Source organism: Pleurodeles waltl, chromosome 4_2 (assembly GCF_031143425.1).
Source record: "Pleurodeles waltl isolate 20211129_DDA chromosome 4_2, aPleWal1.hap1.20221129, whole genome shotgun sequence".
Classification (NCBI taxonomy): domain Eukaryota; kingdom Metazoa; phylum Chordata; class Amphibia; order Caudata; family Salamandridae; genus Pleurodeles; species Pleurodeles waltl.
Window position 1 is genome coordinate 402,698,893 of NC_090443.1, and position 27,112 is coordinate 402,726,004.

At 43.4% G+C, this 27,112-nt stretch overlaps 1 protein-coding gene across 1 annotated transcript in view; it reads left to right on the forward strand.

Moving 5' to 3' along the window:
- The window catches only part of COP1 (COP1 E3 ubiquitin ligase), a 693,430-nt gene extending 666,741 nt beyond the window's left edge, over window positions 1-26,689 (forward strand). The window contains exon 20 of the mRNA XM_069231565.1: window positions 26,301-26,689. Coding sequence (XP_069087666.1) covers window positions 26,301-26,318 — 18 coding nt within the window. The 3' untranslated portion in view covers window positions 26,319-26,689. The remainder of the gene's footprint in view (window positions 1-26,300) is intronic.
- Window positions 26,690-27,112: the final 423 nt, after the last annotated feature.

Consider the following 27,112-nt stretch of genomic DNA (forward strand, 5'->3'; position numbering starts at 1 on the left):
GTTCTGAGGCACATTTATTAAGACAGAAAAATGCAAATGTTCTAAGAGTGGCATCTCCAAAATCGTAATTTGAAATCCAACTTTACCGTTAAATAGAATTTTAAATTGGGAATAAAATGAGTGGATGAAGTATATTTCTAGCTGTTTTTAAAGTAAATTTAGCACTTAAGTGTAATAACGTAAACTAATATTAATCTATGGGACGTCAACCGTGCCACAATGAAAGACAACTTTGGAGGTTTTTCGCTGCCAGGGCATGTAAAAAAACAAAATATACATGTCCTACTTTTTAAATACCCTGCCCTATGAGCCTTTCGGGCTTACCTTAGAAGTGACTTATAAGTATTAAAAAGGAAGGTTTAGGTCTGTCAAAAGGTTCACTTTGCAAGGTTGAAATAACAATTTAAAACTGCACTGCAGGTTGCAATGGCAAACCTGAGGCATCGTTCAGGGAGCTATTATGGCTGGTGGCACAATTGGTGCTTCAGCCCACTTGTAGCATTTATTTTACAGGCCCTTGGCATAGTCCATACCATATGCCAGGGATTTAAAAGTAAATGAAATCTGCTAATCATGTGTATGCCAATTTTACCATGTTTAAAGGAAATAGCACACACACTTTACAGCTAGTTGGCTGAGGTAAAGTGCACAGAGTTCTAATAGTAATTAAAACAGGTTCAGCTACAGATGGCAAAAATTTAGGGTGATGAAAGTGCACATGTCTAACAGTATGTCATATGCATAGGGGCTCAGACATATAGAGTTGAAGAGGTATTCAACTTAAACATTGTTAAAATAGTGTCACAGCGGTTTGTCTTGAAAGGAATGATGCCCCATTATGGATTAAAAGGAGGTATGCGTGGAAAGGTTATGTTTGCTTTTCCAAACAGCTGCATTTAAAGCAGACCCGTAGTCATAGGAGCAATGATGTGCTAATCAGTCCGTAGTAGTGAATGCACAAATAGTATGGTAAACCAAAATGAAATATGATGATGTAAAAATAGTCAGGCATAACATGGGATTTATAGAATTTTGTGAGAGAGCAATATGAATTGGGTTCCACATCCTAAGCGCATGTCAAAACAATAGTTGAATCTGGTGTTTCTTATGGATACTTCTTCCTTCAGCTACCTTTCCCAGATGTCGGATAGCAGCCGGAAAACCTTTCTATCAGCTATGCTTGCACCGTCTGATACCAAGTTCACAGCCTTTAAGTGACACAGTGCAACTTGTGACCGTGCCTGTCCAAGATGTGATGTCTGCCTACTTATGGCGTCACCTGTCACGCTTGTGTCAGTTCAGTTGAGCCTTACCAAAGCAGGTCCAGGTTACTGAATTTCCGAACTACTGTGCCAACATATTAGGTGAAATGTCACCTCCGGTGTAAACCCTATTGACAGTATAAAAAATGATGTTTTTAATTCCCCTGACTCGTGTTTGTGCCGTCTGGGTTCTTACTGCGATCTTTCATCCTGTTACTTCTGTAACTACATGCACCCAAAGACCATCGGAGAGTGCAAACCAAAGTGTTTCTGACTGGGCCTGTAAGGTCACCCTTTAATGGTTTCTCTCCCCTCCTTCAAGTAAGTCTCCTCATATTATGCAATTTCACAGGAACCTGACCGGAGGCAGACAATCTCCGCCCTCCTTATCACACAGATGATGGGCTCTATTTAGACCTCCAAAATGCTAGTGTATTTAATATGTTTTCAGAAGTGAAGTTCCTTATCCCTCAGGCCGTTCTTTTAAACAAGTCTGCTCATTTAAATCTGCTCATAAAGCAGCAGAGGCTCTTGGTTTGCCCTTGCCATCTGTGGAGCCTAAATCCAACATCCTCACAGAAATCTTTCAGCTGTCTTTAGCTGCCCCTGATGTCTGTCTGCATATCACCAAGGTAATCTGTCATGTCATGCTTCCTTGGATAAAAACATTTTAGGCCTGTCAGTTTCCAGGCAATTCTCTTAGCACCATGTGATGCCAAGTTCAGTGCATCTTTCTCCAGAGAGTTTAGTGGTTTGAGAATTTTCTGATGAATTTAACACCAAAACTTTCCCCGCTGCACCATCAGACCTGGAGCCCAAACAGCTTAGCTTGCGGAACAGAAAAGTCTTCACCTCGGCCTGTTTGCCTTGTCATTGCAATGTTCCTCCCTGGACAGTAGTTCCACACGTTGTTGGATATGACAAAACTGGTTGTGTTTAGCTTCCAGATCACATTAATAAATGATTTTCTAAAGGATTGCTTGATGCTCTGGATACTTCTAAGCATATTCTTCAATGTAGCCTAAACTCAGCTGATACAATAGACCTTTTTATGGCTATAGCAGTTCTCTGCAGACGCGCCAGCATGCATTCTCTATATGTGGATGTCCAAGCTGCCATAATGAACTTGTTCTTCGACAGCGAAAGGAAGATGAATCCTACCTCGAGCCGTTTACAAATAGTTGTGCTAAAGCACGCTTTTTAGAATTGATCTCCCTGGCTGAGCATATTCACCAACAATTTTATCATTTTGCAGCTTTTTCAGAAGACACCCCTGCCTGCAATGTCAACCTTTTCTGCAGTCCAAGCCTACCAATAGAACTACTGTTCCTTTTTACAGGTGGATGTGAGGGACAGAAACAATAGCAGTAGCTACTCCGGTCCCCAACGCCTGTACTGGCTCTGTCGCTTAAAAGCTGCATTGATTTCCCCCCCATCAGCTTTCAGTGGTTGGCAGGGACTGTCATTTTCTGGCAAGTTGAGAGTCCATTACAACAGATCACTGGGTACTCAGGTTTCTGGGTACTGAAGCTTGTCCATTAGAGGTAAGCCCCTTCCTTTATGTCTACTCCACGTCTTCATAGAAGTTTATTCTAATACATGACTCAATCTTGAAGGTTGAAGTTCTCACCCTGATGCAGACTGTGATCATAAAAATGGTATCCTTGGAGTAGGGGGGCATGGAACTTTATTCTCTGTACTTCTTGGTGCCCTGAAAAAGGACAGGAATTTCAAGCTCATTCTGGACTTGAGACTTTCATATTGTTGTTTGCCCACAAGTTAAATAAAATGTCTCCGAGTTAGGCCTTCTTGGCCCTGGATGTGTAGAATTCGATGGTGTCATTGGATCTCCAGAACACATTTTCATCTGCAAATTCTACTAGCTTACAGATGTTATCTTTGCTTCATAGTGGAGCCTCAGCACTACCTCTTTCCTGTCCTACTTTGTAGCCTTATGACCACTCCACAAGTCTTCACCAAAGTGTTCTCTGTGGTGGCAGCCTCCTTCAGGAGATCACAAGTTCATACATATCCATACTTAAAACTGCTGTCTGGTGAAGGTTAGGTCCCCCTCACTGGTTTTAAACCATCTGGAGCACATCCCAACCCTACTTCATCGCTTCAGCTTCTCCATCAACCAGCAAACGTCCCATTTCACCCTAGGTCAGCAGTTGAAATTCAGGACAGCTATCCTAGACACAACCTTTATGACCGCTTTTCATCAAAGGATTTTGGAAATTTATGGCTCAGATGTTTGAGTCCAAATCCAGTCCTTGTTCTGTAAGTTCCTCGCTTGCTGGGTTTGATCAATTGATGTGTACTGTTGGTGCTGCACACGAGATGGTGGATAAGGTACCTTCAGTGCTATCTCAGCATCGTAGAAGTCTTTCTGCTCATGTGGATATTTTCCACTGTGTCTTCTGAGATCTTCATTAGGGGTTGTACCCCTGCAGCCGCACAGTGGGTCATTCCATCAGGCCTCTGCAATTGTGGGCCACTGTCATAGATACCTCCTCATTGTTCTAGGATGCTTCTCTGGGGAAAATGATAGTGCTCTTTCGTTGGTCCCTGTCAACTTACGTACATCAGTGTGCTAAGAGTTGATGCCTTTCCCAGACCTGAAGCTATTTCTTCCCCCTTTCTCTGTGCGCACTGTTCATAGTCTTTCATACACTACCATGGTCATTTACATCAGCCAACAGCCGGGCATGATTTATTGTACCCAGGGCTGGGAGGCCTTGCATTTGTGGCAGTGTGCTCTTCAACCAGGTATTTCCCTGATTGGCATCCTATCTGTTTGGCTAGCTGAATATGGAGATAGATGCCTGTCTTTGGAGGGTTACAAATGGGAGCTCTACCTGATGTGAAAGATGTAATCTCTTAACAGATATGTCCATCCACAGACCTGTGGGCATTGGCTCTGAACAGGAAATACCCTTGATTCTGCACCCTTCTCTTACCCACCAGATGGTTCACTGGGGAACATCTCCTGGTTGAGGTGGTCCGGGGCCTACTCCATGCTTTCTTTCTCATTCCTCAGCGCTAACAGATTCTCATGGCCATAGATTGGGCAACGAGAATTTGGAATGCCAATATGTTGGAACTCTGCATTCAGCCACCTCTTACTCACCTTCACAGAATTGCCCTTATTTCAAAAACAGGATGGTCAGTTCCTCCCCACCAATCCGGAAATGCTTAGGTTATCCACTTTCAGATTGAGCGACATCCTTTAGAGGAGATCTGCTTTCTACCAGAGGTAGCGAATGTCCTCTTACTACCCAGAAGCCAGCTACCAAGATGGTCTGTGCGGGCTCTGGATTAAGTTTGCTTTTTAGTGCATGTATGCAATTTTAAACTCCTTTGAGGCTCCCATTTCTGATGTTCTGTGCTATTCTTTTTTCCTGGAAGGCCTAGTAGTCTCTATCTTCCTCATCAGCCTTCTTTAATCAGATCACCTTTAGTGGTACAGTTTTTGGAAGGTATATTGTATTTGTTTTCATCCACACCTTTTTTGTTCTGAAGTGCAACTTACACATAGTGTTGACTATTCTCATTGAATCACCCTTCTAACTGAAGAGTAGATCTATTTGCCTTCTGATGCTCAAAACTGTAGCTTTTGGTTAGAATCTAAACCTGTGGGCTTGGTGAGTTGCAGGCCAGGTCTTTCCCTCCCCCATTTGCAGTCTTCCGCCCAGAGAAGTTAGTTCTGCACACTCTTTTATCCTTTCTACAGAAAACATATTTAGCCTTCAACATGTCAGTATATTACATTTCCTTCTTTCTTTCCCCTCCTCACCATATTAAAGAAGAGGCGCAGATGCACATGCTGTACCCTAGGTAAGACATGCTGGGCCTGATTCTAACTTTGGAGTTCCATAGGATATAATGGACTCGTAATACGGTAGGTGGTATATCCGCCACTTTTGGGACGGTTTAACACCGTCCTCCAAAGTTAGAATCAGGCCCGCTGTCTCCTATTTTACCTGTATGAGTTCAATGTCATTGGATATCCAACGCTTCATAGGTTTCACCCACACAAGGCAAATCAGTGACCATATACTTCCTCACATTGCTTAAAAAAAAAAGACCTTCCAGCTAGCATTCTTGTTCACTCTTTCACTTCTCTGACCAGGTGCATCCTGGGGATGATATTTTCCTGGCGGTGACTTAGAAATGTTTAGTGAAGATATGGAAAGAAGTCTAACTGGCACCTCTAACACGAAGTAATGGATACTTTGCAGAGGCCTTACGATGATTTCCTTGGTTAAACTGCACTGCTAAGTCCAGTTTCCCAGTAGATTCTGCTAGGGGACTCATTCATAAGATGAGGAATCTGCAGAAAGAAGTATCCATGAGAAGAAGGTGTTAATTAGCTTCAGTAATGGTAGTTCTCTTCCAGGGTATCCGCATCAATAGTCATAAGCACTAAATAGTCCAACCCACTTGCGGGGATCCCGGAACACTCTTATAAATGTTTTATATGTATGTAATAAAGTTTGTATACAGTATTTAAAACAAAATGGAGGTGGGTGAGAGCTGTTGAGCTTCCGGATCGGAGCAGCCAGAGCGGCGTGGTGCGCGGAGCAGGAGCAGAGCAGGAGTAGAGGACAGGTGCAGACGGGAGCAGTGCTGAATCAAACGACCCTTGACAGCAGCACCGACATCCGAAAGGGCCAGAGGTAATCGGGCATCACCACGCCCTGATCATTGAGACTGCCCCACGCCTGCCTCCCCCAGCCCCTTCCCAGCCCCACTACTGCCAACGCTGTTCAACGCAGGAGAGGGCCAACCCCCTAGGGCCCTTTGGGCCAGAAACCAGGACCTTCACTGGGGGAGCCGGAGGCGCACAGCTGCTCGGGGCATCCTCCATTGCCACACACCACTATAAACTACTTCAAAGCAGCCCTGCACCTCACTCCCCTTTAAATTAAGGCCTGCACGAAAAGGGAGAGAAGAAGGAGAATAAAAGGAGAGACATCAACATCTCACCAGCAGCAAACCCGTCCGCCCTCGTAGCGGCATATATTGTCACAGCCAGCCACCCAGTCAGCCAATCAGCCACATCATGTCTCCCACTTATCCATGATTCTGGCCAGGAGGTACCTGCAGGGGGTGGCTGAGCGTTGCAGCTGTAGTCAGCCGTTGCGGAGTGTGAGACCACGGGGTTCACAAAAACGGCCCAGCCAAGCCTGGGTGCGGCTTGTGTCCCCCCAAGAGAGACCCGTTCAACCTCACCCAAATACTGATCTAGCACCTGCACCGCCCCTCCAAGTGAAAAGCCCGAGAACCTCTCTCATCTGCCAAGTAGCTGGTCTTAGACCCAGCACCTCCAGCAGGCCAGCGCAAATGCGATCCGGCAGATCCCGGGGGCTCCCATCGGAGAGAAGAAACTGCCACAAAAAAGAACTAGACAGAGCTCCCCAGCGAACTCTTCACTAACTCTCACTTTCTCCTCACCAAATGAAGGAGTCCAGCTTCTGAAACAGACGGCAAATTCTTGCAAATCTACCCCAGCTCTGTCAGCAAAAAAAGCAGGTTACAAAATCACTGACTTTTTAACCATTTTGCCCTCAACCCCTCTGGCCTCAATTGACCCTTCAGAATCAACAACTACAGGGAAGACCCCTGACACAGAATCTAAAAGGGTCCTCTCATCCACACGTCATTCTACAAGCCAAACCTCCAACTCGCAAGTGTCCGAATGGCCAGCCCCAACAACATCATCAACCCACTCACACCCACACCCCCACCCCCTTTCCCCAACCCCTCTCCCCACGGAAGGGAGTTCAAAGGCTGCATCCATCAGAGCACCCTCCGTAGAGCTGGCCTCAGTCTTGGATTTCAGCATCTGGGAGGATCAATCTTCACACTTGAGCATAAAGGAGGACTCAATCCACTGGGTCCCCATTAGTCCCCATGCTCCACCTCCAACTGATCCCTCTGACACAGGCCTACTCGGACTTTCTCTTGGGGAGGCGCTCAGCATCATGCAGGACACGACCACCAATCCCCCAGTTACCCCCAAAAAACAAGAGCTGGAGCCCATAAACAGTATAGTCTCCCTAAGCCTGTTCCTGGACAGCCCATAAATTTCTCAGCAACAATCGGAGGTGCCCACCAACACCTGGGGCTCCCTCTTGTCGACACTTGACGTCATGGCAGTAGCAATAAAGTACCAGGCAGACAAACAAGGCATTCAAGTTGACCTACTCAACAACATGGCCAAATACATTGTGTGCATTGACTCTAAACTGCAAGCACTCAATGAACTGATATACTTCGAGCCCAAAAGCAAAACTATGTTCAACAAGCAAGATGGGATTGCACTCCCTCCGGGAACAAGCCCCAGATCATCGCTCCCATCCTTAATTAAATCCTAACGGAAGTTAGGGCCCAGGCTTTTAACACAAGGGAACAACTTTGAGTCATAGAAGCAGCACCACATTAAGCCAAGACAACGCGCACAGAACAGTTTTCAAGAGTGACAGCAATGCCAAAAGCTCCACAAATCCCAGAGCGCACAGTCTCCGGTAGTCCACAGTCAAGGCCTCAGTCCTGCTTACAGGAAGAAGTTCATCACTCTGAGAACAGCGCCTCCCGCAGCCCTTCCCAGTGTGTAACACCAACAAAAACAAAAAGGGGAAAAAAAGCAAAGGAAGGCACAGAAAAAAGAAAGATCGGACAAGCAGAAAAGTATTTGGCAACTTTTCAAGCAGCAGAAGCAGCCCAATGCCCTTAATACTTGCATAGAATCCTCTTCCCCACTGGACCATGATCAGTCCGGTACCACAAAGGATCAAACCATTCCAGATCCAAGCCCCCCAAAATCACCTATATCTATCGCAGAGGGGGGTCAGAGTAGTGAAACCCAAAGTGCCCCTTCCAGTTATCCATCACATAGGTCAATTAACAAAGTTAAAGAGGCCGATCGACTCAGTAAGCCAGGCGAGATAAATCCAGCCAACACGAGCATACTTTAGCATGCCTTCCCACAAGCACTGAATTCAGTGGTGCAACAGCTTGGCAGCCCGCAACAACAGACTACCCAGCTCAGAAGCTGCGGGACCAAAGCAGGAACGAGAGGAGCCCACCCAGCTTGTGTCGGCAGTCACATCAACTGCCCCAGCACTGCTCAACTGCGTACTCCAATAATTTTTCACTCCCTTACAGCAGGGAGTTCCAACCAGCAGCCCCAACTCCCACCTCGTCTTCAGAAGAGTTCAAACTACTTCTTATACCACACTTCAAGTCAAAGGGAAACTTTGACACTCTCAATACAGGAAACATCTTAAAACTGCTAGGTGAAATAAGTGATCTATCTCAAATAACCTCAGCAGATCTTCTCTCTGTCTAATTTAAACCGCATCCACAAAGGACCGACCAAGAGGCCACACTTACCTCATGGTCTTCGGCAGCCTTAGTTACTTTACTCATGGGGTATTGAACTGTGACAAGTGGACCACCCCTTTTATCTGGGACCACTGCGGGCATCAAAGCCCCGCAATAAATCAATATTAAGGGGGGGGCAATAGGAGCCGGCCCAGTAGCATCGACCACGGACAATCTAACGGTAGTGAAGCATGTGGGCGATCCAGGTTTCGGCCATATCCTCTGGGCCTCAAAAGAGCTTCTTCCCCCAGCTCTCAAAAACATCCCTGACCATGACCAACAGCGAGGACATCGGGACGCCCGAAGCTCATACATTAACATCTGCTCATGGAATGTACATGGCATTGAGTCAATATATCAAGACCCAGAGGCCCAGGCCTTTCTTCAGGAGCACGATATTATCCTTCTCCAGGAAACCTGGTGTTTAGATCCGATTGCGGTATCGGGGTATACCGCCTTTTACACCCCATCCAAGAGCTCAAGCAAATACAGTCACGCAAAAGGAGGCATGATAACCATCATAGGCCATAAAATCACAATTGACACAGTCACACTGGATACAGGCAACTAAAGTCACACTCAACAGTCAGCAAAAAAGTCAATTAGATTGAATCCTCATAAAATGTGTACATTCATCCTAAAAAGGCTCAAGGGGTGGTGGGGAGTGGAAAAATTGGCCAAACTAATCAAGCTCTTACAAAGGCAACACATCAAGTCCACGTTTATTGTCAGCTGTGACTTCAGTATGAACCTGCTCTTACCAAAAGGAGGAACTGCGAAGACCAGATTGGCAAGTACCCATAGGAAATCGCTGGATCTTTTAGGTCTAACACTATTAAACAGTAACAGCCAAAAGGATTCTCCAGCAGCAGTAACCTTTGTAAGTGGGAAAAATAAAAAGTTCAACCATCGATTTCACCTTATTAAGTAACTACGCAATACCCCTGGTGGCCTCCTTCCAAATAGAATACAAAGCTTAGAGCAATCATTTTCCACAATCACTGGAGTTGGCCTATAAACCTGAGAAACTACAGACCTCGAATTACCTACTCCCAGCCCCAGCAACATTCAACCTTAAGAGACTAAAATGGCGCCAAACAGGGATTGTGGCAGTGATGGAAGAGATGTATCAAAAGGCCCAGGTCTTTAGAGGCGAAAACAAACATAGCAGATAAGTACCAAAAGGACCCCTCTTTCAAAGTAAAATGGATTGATGCCTGGGCCAAGCTCAGTGGCGGGCTTCTTTCAAAATTTCCAACTGTCCATAAAGCTCCTTCTCAGTACCTGGCCTGTGAGTCTAAAAAGACCAGAGACAGTCAATCCTGGTTTAATAAAGCCCTGCGCCTCCAGAAAACACACATCATGCAGCAGGCCAGGAAATTGGCAAAGGCCATTAGGCGGGGTGTGCAAGGCGACATAGCGTCCCTGAGGTCCTTGGAAAAAAAAGTACCACACAGACTGCTGGGCCGCAAAGAAAAACTTTCTAGACGATCACTGGTCAAAGTCCAAACCGAAAACAGCAAAGCCTTCTGGAGTATGGTGAATGACCTGGCCCTGGGAAAAAATTGCCTTCTCAGTTACAGGATCAATCCGGCCATGTGGGAAGGTCATATCCGCAGCCTGTATGGCCTGGCAAATAGGAAAGGAACCATCCTATTGATCCGTAAAGGGGAGCAATTGCCCTCGAGTCATAACACAGCAGGCTGACAAGCACTGACCATCACCGAGAAGGATCCCTGGGGCCCAGTCTGGAAATCGGACCAAATAGCCAGCCTGATTAGGAAGGTGAAACCTGAGGGGGCCGCCAGTCCAAACGGGCTCCCAAATGCAATCTTCTAAATCCACCCAGAGTATTGGGCACAGTACTTTCTGCCCCTCTTCACCACTACGCCCCTGGCCAGCCGCATTCCAGATTAATGGAGAGGTAGCATCATACATACCACCTTCAAAAGTGGAAACCCGGTCCTACCCACAAACTATAGGCTAATAGCACTCATTGACGTGGAAGCCAAAGTGTACGGCTCCTGCTTGTTACAACATCTGCAGGCCCCGGCCGATGAGAATACACTCCTCCCAAGATTTCAGACGGGCTTTAGGGCTGGCCTGGGAACATCAACAAACCTAACCACCCTTACCCTCGTGGCAAGGGCCAGTCACGAGAAATTGAGCCTTTATGCATGCTTCATTGATCTCAAATCAGCCTTCGACTGGGTCCCCAGGGAAAGACTCTGGTACAAGATGGCCCAATGGGGCATTCCTTCAAACTTGTTAGGGCCATTATTATACACATATACACTGACACCTGGGTTCAGGTTAAAATCGGAGACGGCACAAGACTCTAAAACAAAATCCCCACAAACTGTGGCTTAAAGCAAAGTTGTGTTCTGACCCCACTCTTCTTTAATTTATATCTGGCCGACCTCGCCGGCATGTTAGCAGAAGTAGACAGTCATCCCCCAGCCATCGGCCTAGAGAAAATTGGATGCCTACAGTATGCGGACGACATCTTGCTTTTGAGTTACACTCCACGAGGCCTGAAAAAGAGCTTATCGGCACTCAAAACCTTTATGGAGCAAGGTCTAGAAATTAATCTGGCTAAAACCAAACTGATGAGGCTCCTCGGGACAAACCATAAATCGTTCAATTAGTTCTTAGGAGACAAAAAGGTGGAGGTGGTGCAATCTTACAAATATTTAGGAGTCCATCTTGAACCACGCCTGAAATGGAAACGTCATCTGCAGTCAATTCAGGCAAAGGCCAGCTCATTAACCTACAGCTTCAAGCTACTCAAGAAAAAGCTTAATTGCCCAAATTGGTCACACTTTTTAAGAATGATGTCAGCTCAGCTGCTCCCAGCCATCTCTTATGGGACCAAAGTATTACAGGGCCGGGAGATCCCATCACAAAACCTCAGCCAAGTCAGAACCTACAAGGCTGTTTTCAATTGAGCAAAAAATTTCTCTCCAGCCCAGGTAAGGTTGGAGATGGGCCTAACAAACAAGATTTTTCAGTGCCAGGGAACATTCCTCAAAGCATCATGGAGGTTACGGTTGGCAGAGAACATTTCCATACTTCACTCCTGCTGGCAAGAAGTCCAGGCCCAACAAATCTGTAACAGAAAAGGCTCTTGGGGAAGCTACTTAAACCAAGTAATCAACAGCCTGGGCATGGAAGACGTTTGGAAAAGCTGCACAGGAAAATCAGAATTCAAGAGATTAGTCAACCTCTCATTTCGCTCGCTTTCTCACATCACCGGCAAATCTTCCCTAGCCAAAAGACGGCACGCCTGGGCAGTCCTAGGGTCCTATCTGCTTCCAACCCCTCAACGTTACCTAACTGAACACTTTTCCTCTCTAATAAAACAACAATTCTTGCTGTATCGAATGGGCCTTTTTAACACCAAAGACGCTCGCCCATCCTGGAAAGAGCAGCATCTCATCCAGAACTGTTGCCTTTCTGGTTACCACCAGAAATCACTGATGCACGCCTTCTGCACCTGCCCAGTTCAAGGCCCTGAAAGAAAGAAGCTGTTAAAACCTACCTTTCTGACAAAACACATTCATTCTTGCAGATGAGCGGCCGTTACCTGGCTTAAGGGCAACTCAATCCCATTTTGTTGCAGGAGGTTTAAGTTTTTAAAACTAGTTCAAAAGAAATTGCCCAAGGTTGATCCGGGTCAGTAGCCATGACATTACTCACTCTTATGGTTCCAGGGTTTTATCTTATTTGTTTTGAATGAACGTTCAGATTTTGTACAACATTGCAAAGGTTTTTATTAATCGAGCAATAAAGATTATCTTATCTTATATCTGCAGCCTAAAGAGAGGCTAAAACTGGCCAGATTACATTGCATTTTCATTTTAAAAAGAGGGCAAGTACATAGAAATTTGTCATTAGTAAAAAATGACAATAGAAAATCGTTACCAAACCTCTTTTTAAAAGAAGGAAAGGGAATACGAGACGTTGTTAGCCAGTAGACTGCCATTCAAAGACTAGTAGAGAAAACTGCCACTGGGCCTTTAAGAATCCCACAGTACACCCTCTATCCTATCATGCCTCATAGGTGACAGACCGGTTCATTTTCCAGCTGCTGTAGTTAGGATCCTGGAACACTGAGCTCTGCCTTTTTTGCAAAAATACTGGAAAATCTTTCCAAATTCTTTACATTTGAATGTCTTTTGACGTTTTTCAGCACCTAGAGTGCAGATAACCTTTTTTTCTGACAGAAATTACTTTTATTTCCTGACAAGAATGCCTTCACCTTTTGTGAAGTGTCCTTCCTGTGGGGGAAAAAAAGTCTCAGACAGACCCTCGTTCTGTCTGTATTATGTTCCTTCCGGAGTCTCCTCATCCTGAGACTTGTAGTCACTTATAGAAATTTTCAAGCAGACTCTGAAGGATAGAGAAAAGATCAGACTACATCCTCTGCAAGAAAGGACAACTGCTTCATCAAGATGCCTTGGGGAAGGTCAATGTTTTTCCAAAGAGACCTCTTCACGCTTCAAGGACTCTCGCAGAGGGAGATCCAGAGAGAAACAACATCATCACAAGAGAAGACGGTCCCGCTCACCATCAACAGGTATGCGGTCAAACAATGTAGAAGGTAGGATCGAGCCACTACTCGACATCGAAACATCCTCAACATATGCTGTCAAAACACACATTGGCTTCTACAGTGCACCATCCATCGACGTCCTAGAAGAAGGTCTCAACGTTAAAACCAGAGCCAAAGCCAGCGTTGAGGGAAAAAAAATTGATGTTGCAAACAGGGGAAAAGACACCTTTGACATCAAAGGACACACCAGTACCCACATCTGAATTTATGCCTCGCTCTAAATATAGAGCCAGATCACACTCACCTTTAAATATCTCTCTGCGCTGGCTTCAAAGCCTTTAGCATAGACCTGTGCCCATACCTCGGACTCTGAGTAGTCCTGTATTTATTCACCATCAAGGGCCACACATGAGGTGCAGATTTCTGGTATACCATCTTCTTGGGGGTCTTTATCTCTCCAGTTTTCTCCAGGCATACCATCCGTGCTACCTGTGACTTCAGTAGGGCCCTTAAGCATCCCGCATGTTACAGCTTCACCATATAAATCTCCAGGAAGATCTAGGAGTCCACTACATCACCGTTCCAGATCTATTCTGACATCCAGAACCAGATCTACATGCAGATCTAGAAGATCTCACAGGTCCAGATCTAGACACAGAAGATCATCTACATCTTTATCTACCACTACTTGTTAATCAGTCAGAGATTACTCAGCTATTCTGACAAACACCTCCTGCAAGTGTCTGCTATAAATGATCGTCTTACCTTCAATGAGGTGCTAATAACAGGGACAACTAAATTAAACGTTGATATCCCTATTACTGCACCATCATCTTCTGTGATTTTTGGGACTTTATATCACAGAACAGCTGCGTGACCATTGTTTCCCTTGGTTCCTGGTCTCTAATACCTGCATCAGCAGTTTGCTCCATCTCAACGACTTAAAAAATATAAACCACCTGACCATGATCCACTGTTCCTCAGAGCAGACTCTCCTCAAGATTTGTTTACTGTAGCAGCAGCAAGAAATTCTTACACTGTTGCTTCTTTTCCCATGCTACCAGACAAAGAAAGCAATCAAATAGATGCTCTGGAAAAAAAAGATGTGTGCGACATCTGCATCTACTACGAAAGCAGCTAGTGCTTCCATTTTGTTGGGAAGGGATATTAGGTCCCGGTGGGATTGATCAAACCGATTCACAGAGAAACTTCCAAAAGAGGACAGACAAGATTTCTAAGAGATCTTAAATAAAGTTGGCCTGGTCTGAACCAAATAATGAGTTCAGCAGCTGATAAATCAGATTTAGCTGCTCATGGATATTGTCATGGAAGTCGTGTAAGTCGATCATCTTTGCTTAGATTGACCAGACTTAAAACAGAGGCTCAACACCTATTTTAAATTTAACAATTACAGGGAACAAACTCTTTGGTTCTCATGCAGATGACGATATGTCCAGAGTGAAAACACAGATAAACACTTTGAAGGCTATTGGTCTAGAGAAATGAAAAGAATATCTTGAGAGAATTTCCTTTGATAGATGTTTCTCTGAGTGTTCAGGCTCTTCACTGGTCTCACCAACAGCACCAGCAGCAGCCAAGACAACACTACCACCCTTGAAAACATTGTTGGGGTGGATGAACACAGCAGCAACCTGCATCCACAGGGAAAACCTCCTGCAAAGCAGTGAGCTGTTATTTCCCCATTCTCTGTTTCCCACTCCGGTGCGGGGAAGTAGTAACAAACATCTGGAAGAGTGGTCCTTAGTAACAACAGACAAATGGGTCTTGAATATTGTTCAGACTGGAAATTTTCTTCAGTGCAGGTCCCCTCCTCCTTCAGTTCCTCCAATCAAAACATCAGGTTTTCAGAAAGACCTACTTCAAAATGAAGTCAACACTCTATTAAAGAAGCATGCTGTGGAGGAGGTTCTTCATCACCAGAGAGGACTAGGTATTTATTCGTGATACTTTCTGGTGCGAAAAAAAAGACCAAAACAAGAATTGAGACCCATTCTAGATCTGTGACTACTAAATAGGTATATAAAGAAAGAACAATTCAGAATATTGGCAATACATCAGATTGTATATGCAGCTACATCAAGGAAACTGGATGTGTTCCATAGATCACCAAGATGCTTACTTTCTCAGCAAAGCATTGAAAGTTCATTCGATTCAAAGTAGGATCTCTTCATTACCAATACAGGGTTTTACCTTTTAGACTAAAAACAGGTCCACAGACGTTTGCGAAATGTATGACCGTCATCGCAACTCATCTAAGGAACAGAAATATCTTCATTTATCTTTGCCTGGATGATTGGTTAATAAAGAGTCACCCCAGAGACGAATAATCTACCAAGTCTGTCTCAAGACACTAACCAATCTGAATCTGTATGTAAACCTCATATTCTACAACCTGCCCAGGTCAAAAGATGCAATACCTGGGAGCAATTCTGGATACCCAATCCAAAAGATTGTATTTTTTTTTTTTTAGAGGTGAGGTTATTATCAATCAATCTCAAGTGTCACAAACGTTTACATAACTGTCATCCAACAGCGAGACAGATTGCATCCCAAGTAGGTTGATTGCATTTTGCATCTTTCTACAACCACATGCTAGACTGCACATGAGGCCCCTTCAGCAATGCCTAGAAGACTAGGGGACTCATCTCTCAGACCACTGGGAAGAGTAACTGACTCTGTCACATGAGGCAGCTCGATCTCTCAGTTGGTGTAAACCACCAAAGAACCTCATGGTAGGAGTACCATTCAATCAGGATCTGCCAACTCAAACATTAATAACAGATGCGTCTCTCTAGAGGTGAGGAGCTTATATGGGACACTTGCAAAGCCAAGGGAATTGGTCAGACAAAAGGAAAGATTTATATCAGTCTTCTGGAATTGAGAGGTGCTCATCTGGTCGTGATTCTGGATTCCCTTTTTGTTCAGACTGACAATACAACAACAGTGCAGTACCTGAACAAGCAAGAAGAGGCTCACTCTTGTCCTCTATCTCTCGAAGCTCAAGCCCTATGGAAATGACTAATAGCCAGAAACCTAACCGTAATGGCTCTTCGTCTTGTAGGGGTTCAGAATGTACAGGCAGATTCTCTCATGTGAGCAGTTTCAGGACAGCCACAACTGGGTTCTAAACGGCAAAATCCTATGAGACATTTTTTCAAGACTGGGGATATCTACAAATAGATTTGTTTGCAGACGAAAGCAACAAAAAATACTGAGACTTTGCATCCAAATTCTTCTAACCAGGGGCAAAGGGAAATTTCTGTTTGTATTTCCCCCAGTTCCTCTTATACAGACTGTAATCATCAAACTCTACAAGTCCAAGAACAGGATGATAATGATAGCACCAAAATGGCCTCGTCAGTGGTGGTTCACAAATCATCTTCACATATCAGATCAACCACACAAGAGATTGCCATTCAGATATGATCTCCTGTACAAGTTTGGGGGACAGATACTACACACGAATCTTCTGTCACTGAACTTGACAGCTTGGCTCCAAACTTCTTCTAATATGGTCATTTATGCCTGCCATGAGATTGCATGGTCATTTTAATAAATGATAAAAACTTTCCACAAAAACTCATATGCCTTTAAGTGGAAGAGGTTTTACATAATCCAATCTTGTATCAAGAAGAAGTGGTTATACCCAACCTTCTTCATTTAGCAAAATCTGGGTTACAGTTTTCTCCTATTCAGGTGCCTCTTGCAGCTGTAACAGCCGAAACAAAACCTTCATCACGTACAACTTTCTTTAAAATTCCTGTAATTTAAAACTTCATAAAAAGTATTCCCTTCAACTAAGTCACCATCCCCTCTTTGGGAAAGCTAACATTGTTCTCTCCAAATTAACAGGTGCCCCATTTGGACCCATTCATAAAGCCTTTTTGCAGCATCTGACATGGAAAGCAGGTTTTATAGTAGCAGTCACTTTAGTACACAGAGTTAATTAAATTCAGGCGTAAAACCATGTACAGTTTTCACATATGTTTTCAGGTTTCCATATTAATCAAACCATCTCATTACTGACCTTCTTCCCTAGTCCTTCTACTCCATATGAGAGTCTTTACACTCTTGATATTAAGAGTTCTGAAGTTCTGCTTAGATAGAGCCAAATACATCATATCACCTCTCTATTAATCAGTGCCCAGTGATAATAACAGGTTTGGCATAGTCAAAACAGACTATCTCTTGGTGAATAGTTACCAACTAGCTACAAATCCTTACCAAGTAGACCTGAAGCACATTCTACAGGGGTGAAGGCTGCAACTGCAGCTCTTCTTGGAAATGTCCCCATTTCAGAAATATGCAAAGCGGCTACATGGAGATCTGTACATACCTTTACTAGATATTATTGTCTAGATTTAGACTCTAAAGCAGGTACTCAAGTAGGACAGGCTTCTTTTGGGGACCCTATTCGGGTGATTGTTAGAGCTGTTTTCATTTCATGTCTACATTTTGGGGGATGGTTTTGCTGTTCTGTTTAATGCTTTGACTCTTGATGAGGATTCCCTAGAAGAGAAGGAAAAATTGCTTACCTGTAGTCCTAGATCTCTTCCAGGGGAAACCTTATCAAAGTCATAAGCAACCCTCCCCAGATGGAAATTAATACAACTCTCAACACGTATTTCACCCAGGATTCCTAATCTTCATAAAAATGGCCTGACCTGTCACCTGTGAGGCATGATTGGATACGGGATGAACTGTAAGGTTCTTCAAGACACAGTGCCAGTTGTCTCTACTATGTTTTTATGGCAGTCCATTGGCTAACACTGTCTCATATTCCCCTTCCTTTTAAAAAGGGTGTGTGGAAGATTTTTTCTAGTCATTTTTATTGAATTTATATTTCCATGTAATTGTTTTTTTTTTTAATGAACATTCAATGTAATCTGGCCATTTGTAGAGACTCTTTAGGCTGCAGATATATATATATATATATATATATATATATATATATATGTCTGTACACTGTACTGCATACACAATTTATATATATATATATATATATATATATATATGTGTGTGTGTGTGGATCCAAAAACAGTTCCTGCCTTTCTTCTTGGCCGCACCAGCCGGGATCGGTGCACGACTACAGGTGCAGGACCTGTAATTATAAACGTTTTAAACGTCAGCACTCCAGATAGCTCCAATAGTTTTTTAACAGCCATTGATGTGAGCTATTAGGCAACTATTGGAGCTATCTGGGTTGCTGATGTTTAAAACTTTAAAGTTCTTTTGATCTGAAAGGAACAGCCAGGTCTCCAGACGATGCACTCAAAATCATTTATTTCCACACAGCTAATGTGTTTCAACCATTGCGGTCTTCCTCATAGCTGGAAATTGATTACGATGCCCCAGTTCCCTTAGAAACTAAGTCCAACAGTTTCATAGACATAAAAGAAAAACTACCACGATTTACGTATGAAAAAAGTCATTAGTTCCAAGTCACATTAATACTAGGAAATTCTGATACTTTCAGTTTACATTTCTGCTTGGAACAAATCAAATTGACTGCCATAATACATGGTACATTTTTTATAATTAACATCCAAAATTTCTTCTCAGTAGCGACCACTTTCATGTCACATTTAGCTGATAATCTTACTTATCATACAAAAATATATTGCTCAATGGCTAAATTTCACGAAAAATCGTAAAAAAGGGAAAAAGAGGAGACAATGGACACAACACAATGGTACCGAGTGAAACAACCAAAAAATATACAAAACAATGACCATATTCCACCATCCTTGAACTACATGAAAAAATTCTCACAAAAGAATTCTCAACCCACATGTACGAAAAGTTCTTCGTCCTGGTTGAAACCCCTCAGGTGTTTGCTGTTTAAACTGATAATCTACTCAGATTCCATCTTCCTGAAGGTAGATTCCCCATCTTCTCCTCTTGAAATCGGCAATACCCTGTCGAGTCCGAAAAAAGACATGCCATCAATCTTTCCATTATGTGCTAATCTACAATGTCGTGCCACAGGATAATTTTCATCATTGTTCCTAATGGCACACCAATGCTCCAAAATACGCTTAACAGGGAAAATAGTACTGCCTATATACAGGGGTCCACATGGGCAAATTATGGCACAAACAATAAAATCAGAATTCCAATTGATAAACTTATTGTTTTTCACTTCTCTGCACATAGGTACTTTAAAAGTCTTCCGATTAGAACTGTCCATGCAGGCCTTATATTTAGTACATTTGTAGAAACCCTGCTGACTTCCAAACCATGTAGTCTTCTGTTTTGTCATGTAACTATGCAGTAGCATATCTTGTAATGAACTGCTCTTTCTGTATACAACTTTAGGACTGGAACTAACCAAATGACCTATTGCTTTATCAGCTCTAATCAGATGCCGTTACGGTTTCATAATTTTTATCACCCGGTCAGAATCTGAGCTGTAGGTGGTAATATATCTCACTGCTTTCCCCTCTTTTTGTCGTGCTTTGGGGATAAGGAGAGAATCTCGCTGCACCTTGGCGATCTTTTCACAGGCATCCCTAGATACTTTCACAAGATACCCCCTAGTTCTAAATCTCACCATGTTCATTTGTTCTTTTTGGAACGCCACTCCATGCCCCCACCCCCGGCCCTTCACTTACTTGGTGCCCTGTTCGAGGGCTCTTTCTTCCTTTTTTCCTTTTTCCTAGTGGGTCCATGTTCTCTCCATCCTAGCATGCCATTCTTCTTTTTTTTTCCCTACATGCATATATTTCCCTTTCTAATATGGTACCTTCTTCTGCTTTGTTCTATAGCCCCTTTCCCAATCCAAGATAGCGTTCTTGCTTCTTCCTGCATGTCACTTCCTCCTAAGTGGTATAAAAGGGGTCAGATTCTTGTTCTCTTTGCATAGCAACACTTCCTTTGGTGGTGATCACGCTCCAGCTGTTTTTTTCTCTGATTCCAGTTTTTGTTCCTGTTTTTTCCAGCTTTTCCAGTTATTCTTTTCTTGGCATTGGAGTTCTGATTTTTCACATGTCCTTTTTCTGTTCCAGGGAGATCCTGTCAGAGGTTTTTTCCCTTAAGGGTTTTTCCTCTGGGACTCCTTCTGGAGGACATGGACTGTTGTGGCGTACCACTGTCAGCAGCACTGTGGCTACTGGAAGGGGTTGCCCCACCTCGACCAGAGCCGGATCTACAAGAATCAAGGTCGCCATTTAGCTCCATCTGACAAGGGCAGTAAGCGAAAGGTAGATAGTGACAGATTGCAATGCCCAAAACCCCAGTTTTGGTCAAGGATCATGGAAGACTCTTCGGTTGCTGAGGAAACAAGCCAAACGTTACTCTTGACCATCCGACAACAAGCCCAGGAACTGCAACAGTTGCAAACTGAAAATGCGGCTTTACAACAACCCTTGGTCTCCAGACCACAGATGTCCCCACCATCTCTGCAACTACACCTCGTTTTTCTGCGGATCCCAACAAATTAGGAGAATTCCTTGACGCCCTGACCGTTTTTGTGTTTTGACCTTCGCAACTTGTGCAAGATAAGACTAAAGTATGATACCTGATCAGTGCCCTGTTTGGTCCGGCCTTGGCTTGGGCGACTCCTTTGGTAACCACAAATGATTGCTGGTTGTCTGACTATACAGCCTTTGTTGGTGTCTTTAAGCAAATGTTTGAACGTCCTGGACTTGAGTCCTCAGTCGAAGAAGCCCTGTGTGACATCCAGCAGGGTAGCCAGGACGTCTTACAATATATCACATGTTTCAAACAATTGGCAGCGGAAACCACTTGGGTAGAAAGTACCCTTGTTACCCTTTTTCGGAGGGGTCTTCGGGATGAAATAAAGGACGAACTAGTACACTCTGCTAGAGTGGAAGACATCAAGGGTTTAATGGACTTAGCACTCTCAATAGAATATCGCCTTAATGAACGTAGGATGGAGAAGAGAAAGAGTTGTGTACCATCCCATTCAGGAACCTCACATACCATCATTCACCGTCCCGAAGAGACTCGACCTGAGTCTAGAGGAACTATCGAGGAGCAACCTATGCAAATCGACACAGCTTGTGGATCCTGAACTGCTAGTGAACGTGAAACCAGACGACCGAAAGGACTGTCTTTACTGTGGTGCTTCTGGTCATTTGATTTGTACATGCCCCATTCATCCTTCAAAGTCTTCGGGAAACGCCAACTCCCACCCTCTGTGAGAAGTGAGGGGACGGGATGTTCTGAGATACCTTTTATTTGTTCCTTCAAAGAAGAAATTGCATCCTTCTTTCTTTTGCCCATTACATTGCAGTTACCTGACGGTCGGGAAGAGAGAGCATTAGCATTGTTGGATTGTGGAGACAGCGGAATATTCCTTGATGAGACATTGGCTAAGGAAAATAAAATTCCTCAAATACCTAAGGACATACCGGAGCAGGTTCATACAGTTGATGGATCCCTTCTAGCTTCTGGACCTGTCACTAAAACTACTCCTACCTTATGTTTACGTTTTGGGAAACATCAGGAATATGTTTCCTTTGATCTGATTTCTTCACGTAATAATTCTAGATATACCTTGGCTAACACAACACAATCCCTATATCAATTGGGAAACCAGAACTATTTCGCTTTCTTCCCAATTCTGTCAACATCATTGCTTTTTATCAGGAACATACTGGTCATCAAAGAGAGTGCTTTTGACACGACAAGAAGTGCATTGTTCCATCAACTCTATCCAGGGGGTACCCAGTCATTAACTGGAATATGCAGATGTGTTTCAGAAACCCAAAAGACCAGTGCTGCCACCACATACAGAATATGATTGTGCCATTCCCTTTGAAACTCGTACTGTAAGTACCCTCTTGGGAGAATGTACTCGCTGAGCCTGAAAAGAAGATACTCAAGGAATATCTGGAAGAAAAGTTACAGAGCAGGTTGATTGCTCCTTCTTCTTCACCCGCTGGGGCTCCCCTCTTTTTCGTGCCAAAGAAGACGATGGATCTACATCCCTGTATAGACTTTTGTGGGCTCAATAAGATCACCATAAACAACCGGTATCTTCTGCCCATCATAAAAGATATTCTAGAAGCTGTAAGAGGAGCAAAGAAATTTACCAAGTTAGATCTTAGGGGAGCCTACCATCTTCTAAGAATAAAAGAAGAATGGAAGACCGCCTTCCCCACCCCTTTTGGTCATTGTCAATACTGTGTAATTCCCTTTGGCCTAACCAGTGCTCCCCCTATTTTTCAAAGTTTTATGGACTCAGTGTTTTCTGACCTTTTCAATCAAACAGTGGTTATATAACTAGATAATATCTTAGTATATTCCATTCATCCAGAACATCATACTATGCATCAAGTTTTAGAAAGACTCTGGCAACACCAACTATTTTGCAAACGAGAGAAATGTGAATTCGACAAAACTGAGGTGAAATATTTGGGGTACCATATCAACCAAGTTGGTATTGCCATGGACTCAGACAAAGTTCAAGCCATTCTAGACTGCCCATCCCCCTCTTCTATTAAAGAAACAGTGTTTTTGTGATTGGCCAATTTTTATAGTCAATTCATAGCAGATTTCGCCCAGCAAACTAGTCATATCACGCAAACTCTTAAGAAACAGAGTCTACGGAACGGCTTCTGTTGGACAGAAGTTGCAGAAACCCCATTTCAAGGCCTTAAGCGTGCCTTCACACAAGCTCCAATCATATGGCACCCTGATACCACCAAGCAATTTATAGTTATCACGGATGCTTCAGAGAGAGCAGTAGGAGCCGCATTACTACAAAAGCAAACCGATAATGGATTAGAACATCCTTTTTTTTATCTATCCCATATATTATCTGATTCAGAGCATAATTACTCTGTTTTGGAATGAGAACTTCTTGTCTTAAAGACAGCCTGTAATGAATGGAGAAAATTCCTCATGGGTTCAAGAGAAACCTTTGATGTGAGAACAGACCATCGAAACTTAGTGTCTACGTAATTTACAATGCCAGAACAGTCGCCAAGCCTGTTTACTCAATTTGACTTCTACATAACTTACATCCCTGGTTCTCAAAATATTTTGCCAGATGCCTTGTCACGACGTGATCCTGAAAGTATCTATCCTCCTACACAAAACCTAATTGAACCAGATAGAATTATTGAACTAGTACAATCCTTTCTTGATAAAATGAAGTCTGAGTATTCAACCCTCTCTAGAATTGAAATGAATAACTTGCATCCAAATCTACATAAAGTTAAAGGATACTACTATCATAAGGATGCATTGTTCCTCCCTACAAAGATGGTCTAAACAGACGCACTACAGATATGTCACGATTCTCCCATTGCCGGTCATCGCAATATTAAAGCCACCCAGGAACTACTCCTTCACTCTTTTTGGTGACCCACGCTTAAAACAGACACTAAAAGTTATGTGGCTTCTTGTCCCATCTGTGCACAAACCAAGATACCTCATACAAAACCAGCAGGAATGCTTCGCCCTTTACATGTTCCACCAGCTCCTTGGCATACTGTATCAACCAATTTCATGTGTTCCTTACCTCCCTCAGTAGGAAATCGAGTTATAATGGTGACAGTTGACTCATTTACTAAGATGGCTCATTTTACTGTATTAAACAAATTACCCACTGCAAAAGAATTGAGTCATCTTTATACAAGAGATCTTTTACCTTCACGGTCTCCCTCAAGTCACTGTCTCAGACCGCGGCCCCCAATACATTTCACGCTTTTGGAAGCATTTTTGCAAAACACTACATATAAATGTGGCCTTGTCATCCGGTTATCATCCACAAACTAATGGACAAACGGAACGCCTGAACCAAGGGCTTCAACAATATTTACAATGTTGTTGCAATGCTACGCAAAGCAACTGGTCTATGTACTTACCACTCGCCGAATTCTCATATAACAATGCAGTACATTGTGCTTCAAAGGTCCCTTTTTTTTTTTTTGTTTTTTTTTTTTGCTTTTATGGTTTTCATCCTAAATCCTTTCCTGCCACTATCAGGGAATCTACTCTTCCTGCTAGCACATCATTTACTTGACAACTATGTAGTATCCAACGTATTATACATTCCAGTCTTCTACTACCCAACTACAAATGAAAAAGATGGCTGATAAGAGACGATGTGATGCCCTGTCTTATGAAGTCAGAGACAAGGTCTGGCTTTCTTCCACATTTTTGCCTCTCCGTCTGTCACAAAACAAGTTCACACCCGGTTACTCTAGACCATTCCTGATTCTTCAAAAAGTCAATCTTTCGTTTACCTTGAACTTGAAAGATACATCCTATGTTTCATGTGTCTCAGTTGAAGCCTTATGTGCCTGATCCTTTTCATAGACAATTCCCCTGTCCCCCTCCTCTGTTGGTTGATGATGTGCCCAATTACATGATCCAGGAAATATGTGACTGCAATTTTCCGAAGACGTCTCCAGTTTCTCATTCACTTGAAGAGCTATCCTCTTAGCGAATGTTCCTGGGAAGACACCTCTTCTGTTCACGCTCCTCTATTGGTCCGTCGTTTTTTCAGTCTTTTTCTGGCAAAACCCGGGGCTTCGGGGGGAGGACCTACTGTCATACAGCGGGCTCCCACAGCATCCCCGGCTCGGGCTGTGGTGAGTGCTGCGGTCTGTTTTCTCGATCGCGGGGCTCGCTGCGGCCCTGGCCCACATTATTGCACTCAACGAAGTCGGAAGCCCAGGGTTGGGTGTCTGGCCTCGCCGCATTAAACACGCGGCATGGGTGTTTGCCTCGGGATGTCTGCGCCCCCCTCCGTCCCATCACTTACCTAGTGCCCTGTTCTAGGGCTTTCTTCCTTTTTTATTTTCTCCTTTTTCCGAGTGGGGCCATATTCTCTCCTTCCCAGCATGCCATTCTTCTTTTCTTTTCCCTGCATGCATCTGTTTCCCTTTCTAATATGGTGCCTTCTTCTGTTTTGTTCTATAACCCCTTTCCCAATCCAAGATGGCGTTCTTACTGCTTCCTGCATGTCACTTCCTGCTAAGTGGTATATAAGGGGTCAGATTCTTGTTCTCTTTCCGTTGCAACACTTCCTTTGGGTGTGATCACGCTCCAGCAGTTTTTTCTCTGATTCCAGTTTTTGTTCCTGTGTTTTTTCCAGCTTTTCTAGGTATTCTTTTCTTGGCGTTGGAGTTCTGATTTTTCACGTGTCCTTTTTCCTATTCCTGTCAGAGTTTTTTTTTAACCCTTAAGGTTTTTTTTCTCTGGGGCTTCTTCTGGTGGACACAGACTGTTGTGGCGTACCGTTGTCAGCAGCACCGTGGCTACCGGAAGGGGTCGCACCTACCTCGGCCAGAGCAGGACCTACAATAATTGAGGTCGCACTTCAGCTCCATCTGACAAGGGCAGTAAGCGAAAGGTAGCTCGTGACAAAACTTTTCGTTCTAGTAGGTACTTTGTCTTCCCGCAGATTCTTTACCCTTGTAACCTCTGAGATAGGTCCAGAAACAATAATAAGATTGGTGATATTTTACAATTGTTTGATAATTTACAGTTGTTCTGCTGGTCTGTTGTCTACTGTCGGTTACGCTTTATTTTGTTCTTCTCTGCTCTCCTCAGATAGGTGCAAAAAAAAGCATTGATGCCAACATGCCAAGTGTGCTCTAAGCAGGCTGATTTTGTTAAATCCTGGGAAGGCAGAGGGGATATTGAAGTAGTGCTGCCTACTGGATGCAGTCTGGCACCTGAGAGGTATTACTAAGGCAAGGGATGTCCAGGAAGGTATAGTATGCACTAGAAATATAATTATCGGAGGTAAGTAACGTTTTCATTAGCACCATATCAGTAATGATTTGAGTTAAATGAAAACAAGCTTCAAACCTCATAGATCCAGATGTTGTGACATCGTTTGAAGAGATCCTAAAATAACATCATATGAAGATGTTTCTGCAGTCTCTGCATGACAACCAGGGGAATGTTGAATCATCTTTCCGTCACAGACAGTGGATGGTATTAGCTTGCCACAAACATCCCAATTTATTTTCAAATAAATAAGCTTTCCGGTGTCAATCATCCAAATACTTCTGCTTGAGGTTTAAGTGAATGTGCATTTTTCTTTCCTCTTTGTCACTCTTATGCCACTTCTCTGTTCTCTCACCCAGGTGCTTGAGCTGGTATGAAGAGATTTGCATCAGTGGATAGAAGCTACCATGTCCTGCTAACCTCAGAGTCGTCGCTTCAGTCATACAGAAAACATGATGCATTGAAACCCCTTGGAGCCATTTGGATTCCATTTTGCTGACGCCCATGGACCTTTTTGTGAAGGGCTTCAGTACTAGAAGGGGTGTGCAACAGTGAAAAGAAGTATAGGCGACATCAACATTTCAGGCTTAGCCAATGGATATTTTTTGAGCTTGCTGCTAAGAGGAAGTGCGGAAGGGGTGTCATGGACACCAACATTTTTATGGTGATCAATGGGGGGGAATAATGGATTCTTTTCATTAAACTCTAATAAAGAAAATAAATAAATTAATAAATAATTGTATGTGAAGTCCCCGCCTCCGCATGAAAGATTTCTTTTGAAAAGAGGGTCAAAAAAGTTGTAGTCTTTTAGGAAAGCAAGGCATCTTCTATATGATGCTTTAATATTGGAAGGCTTGGCATTCCAGTGCCAGCACTCTATTATTTTGATTGGTGCAGTCTTTCTGATCACCGTAGACACCACATTCTACTTGGAGCCAGCTAATTCTCGCTTGGTCTGTGTCTAATGTACATGTTTTATTGAGCATTAAGCTTTTTACAGTATTGAGTATTTTCCTTCCATACTACATTGCATGTGCAGCACTTGAAACGATTTTTCCTACTTTTGATCACAATAATATCATGATACTTTCTATTTTTCTACATCGATGTAAGTAAATATGAAAGGAAATCCAGTCATTAATTTCAATGTTTAAACTCTTGGGCTCAGTTC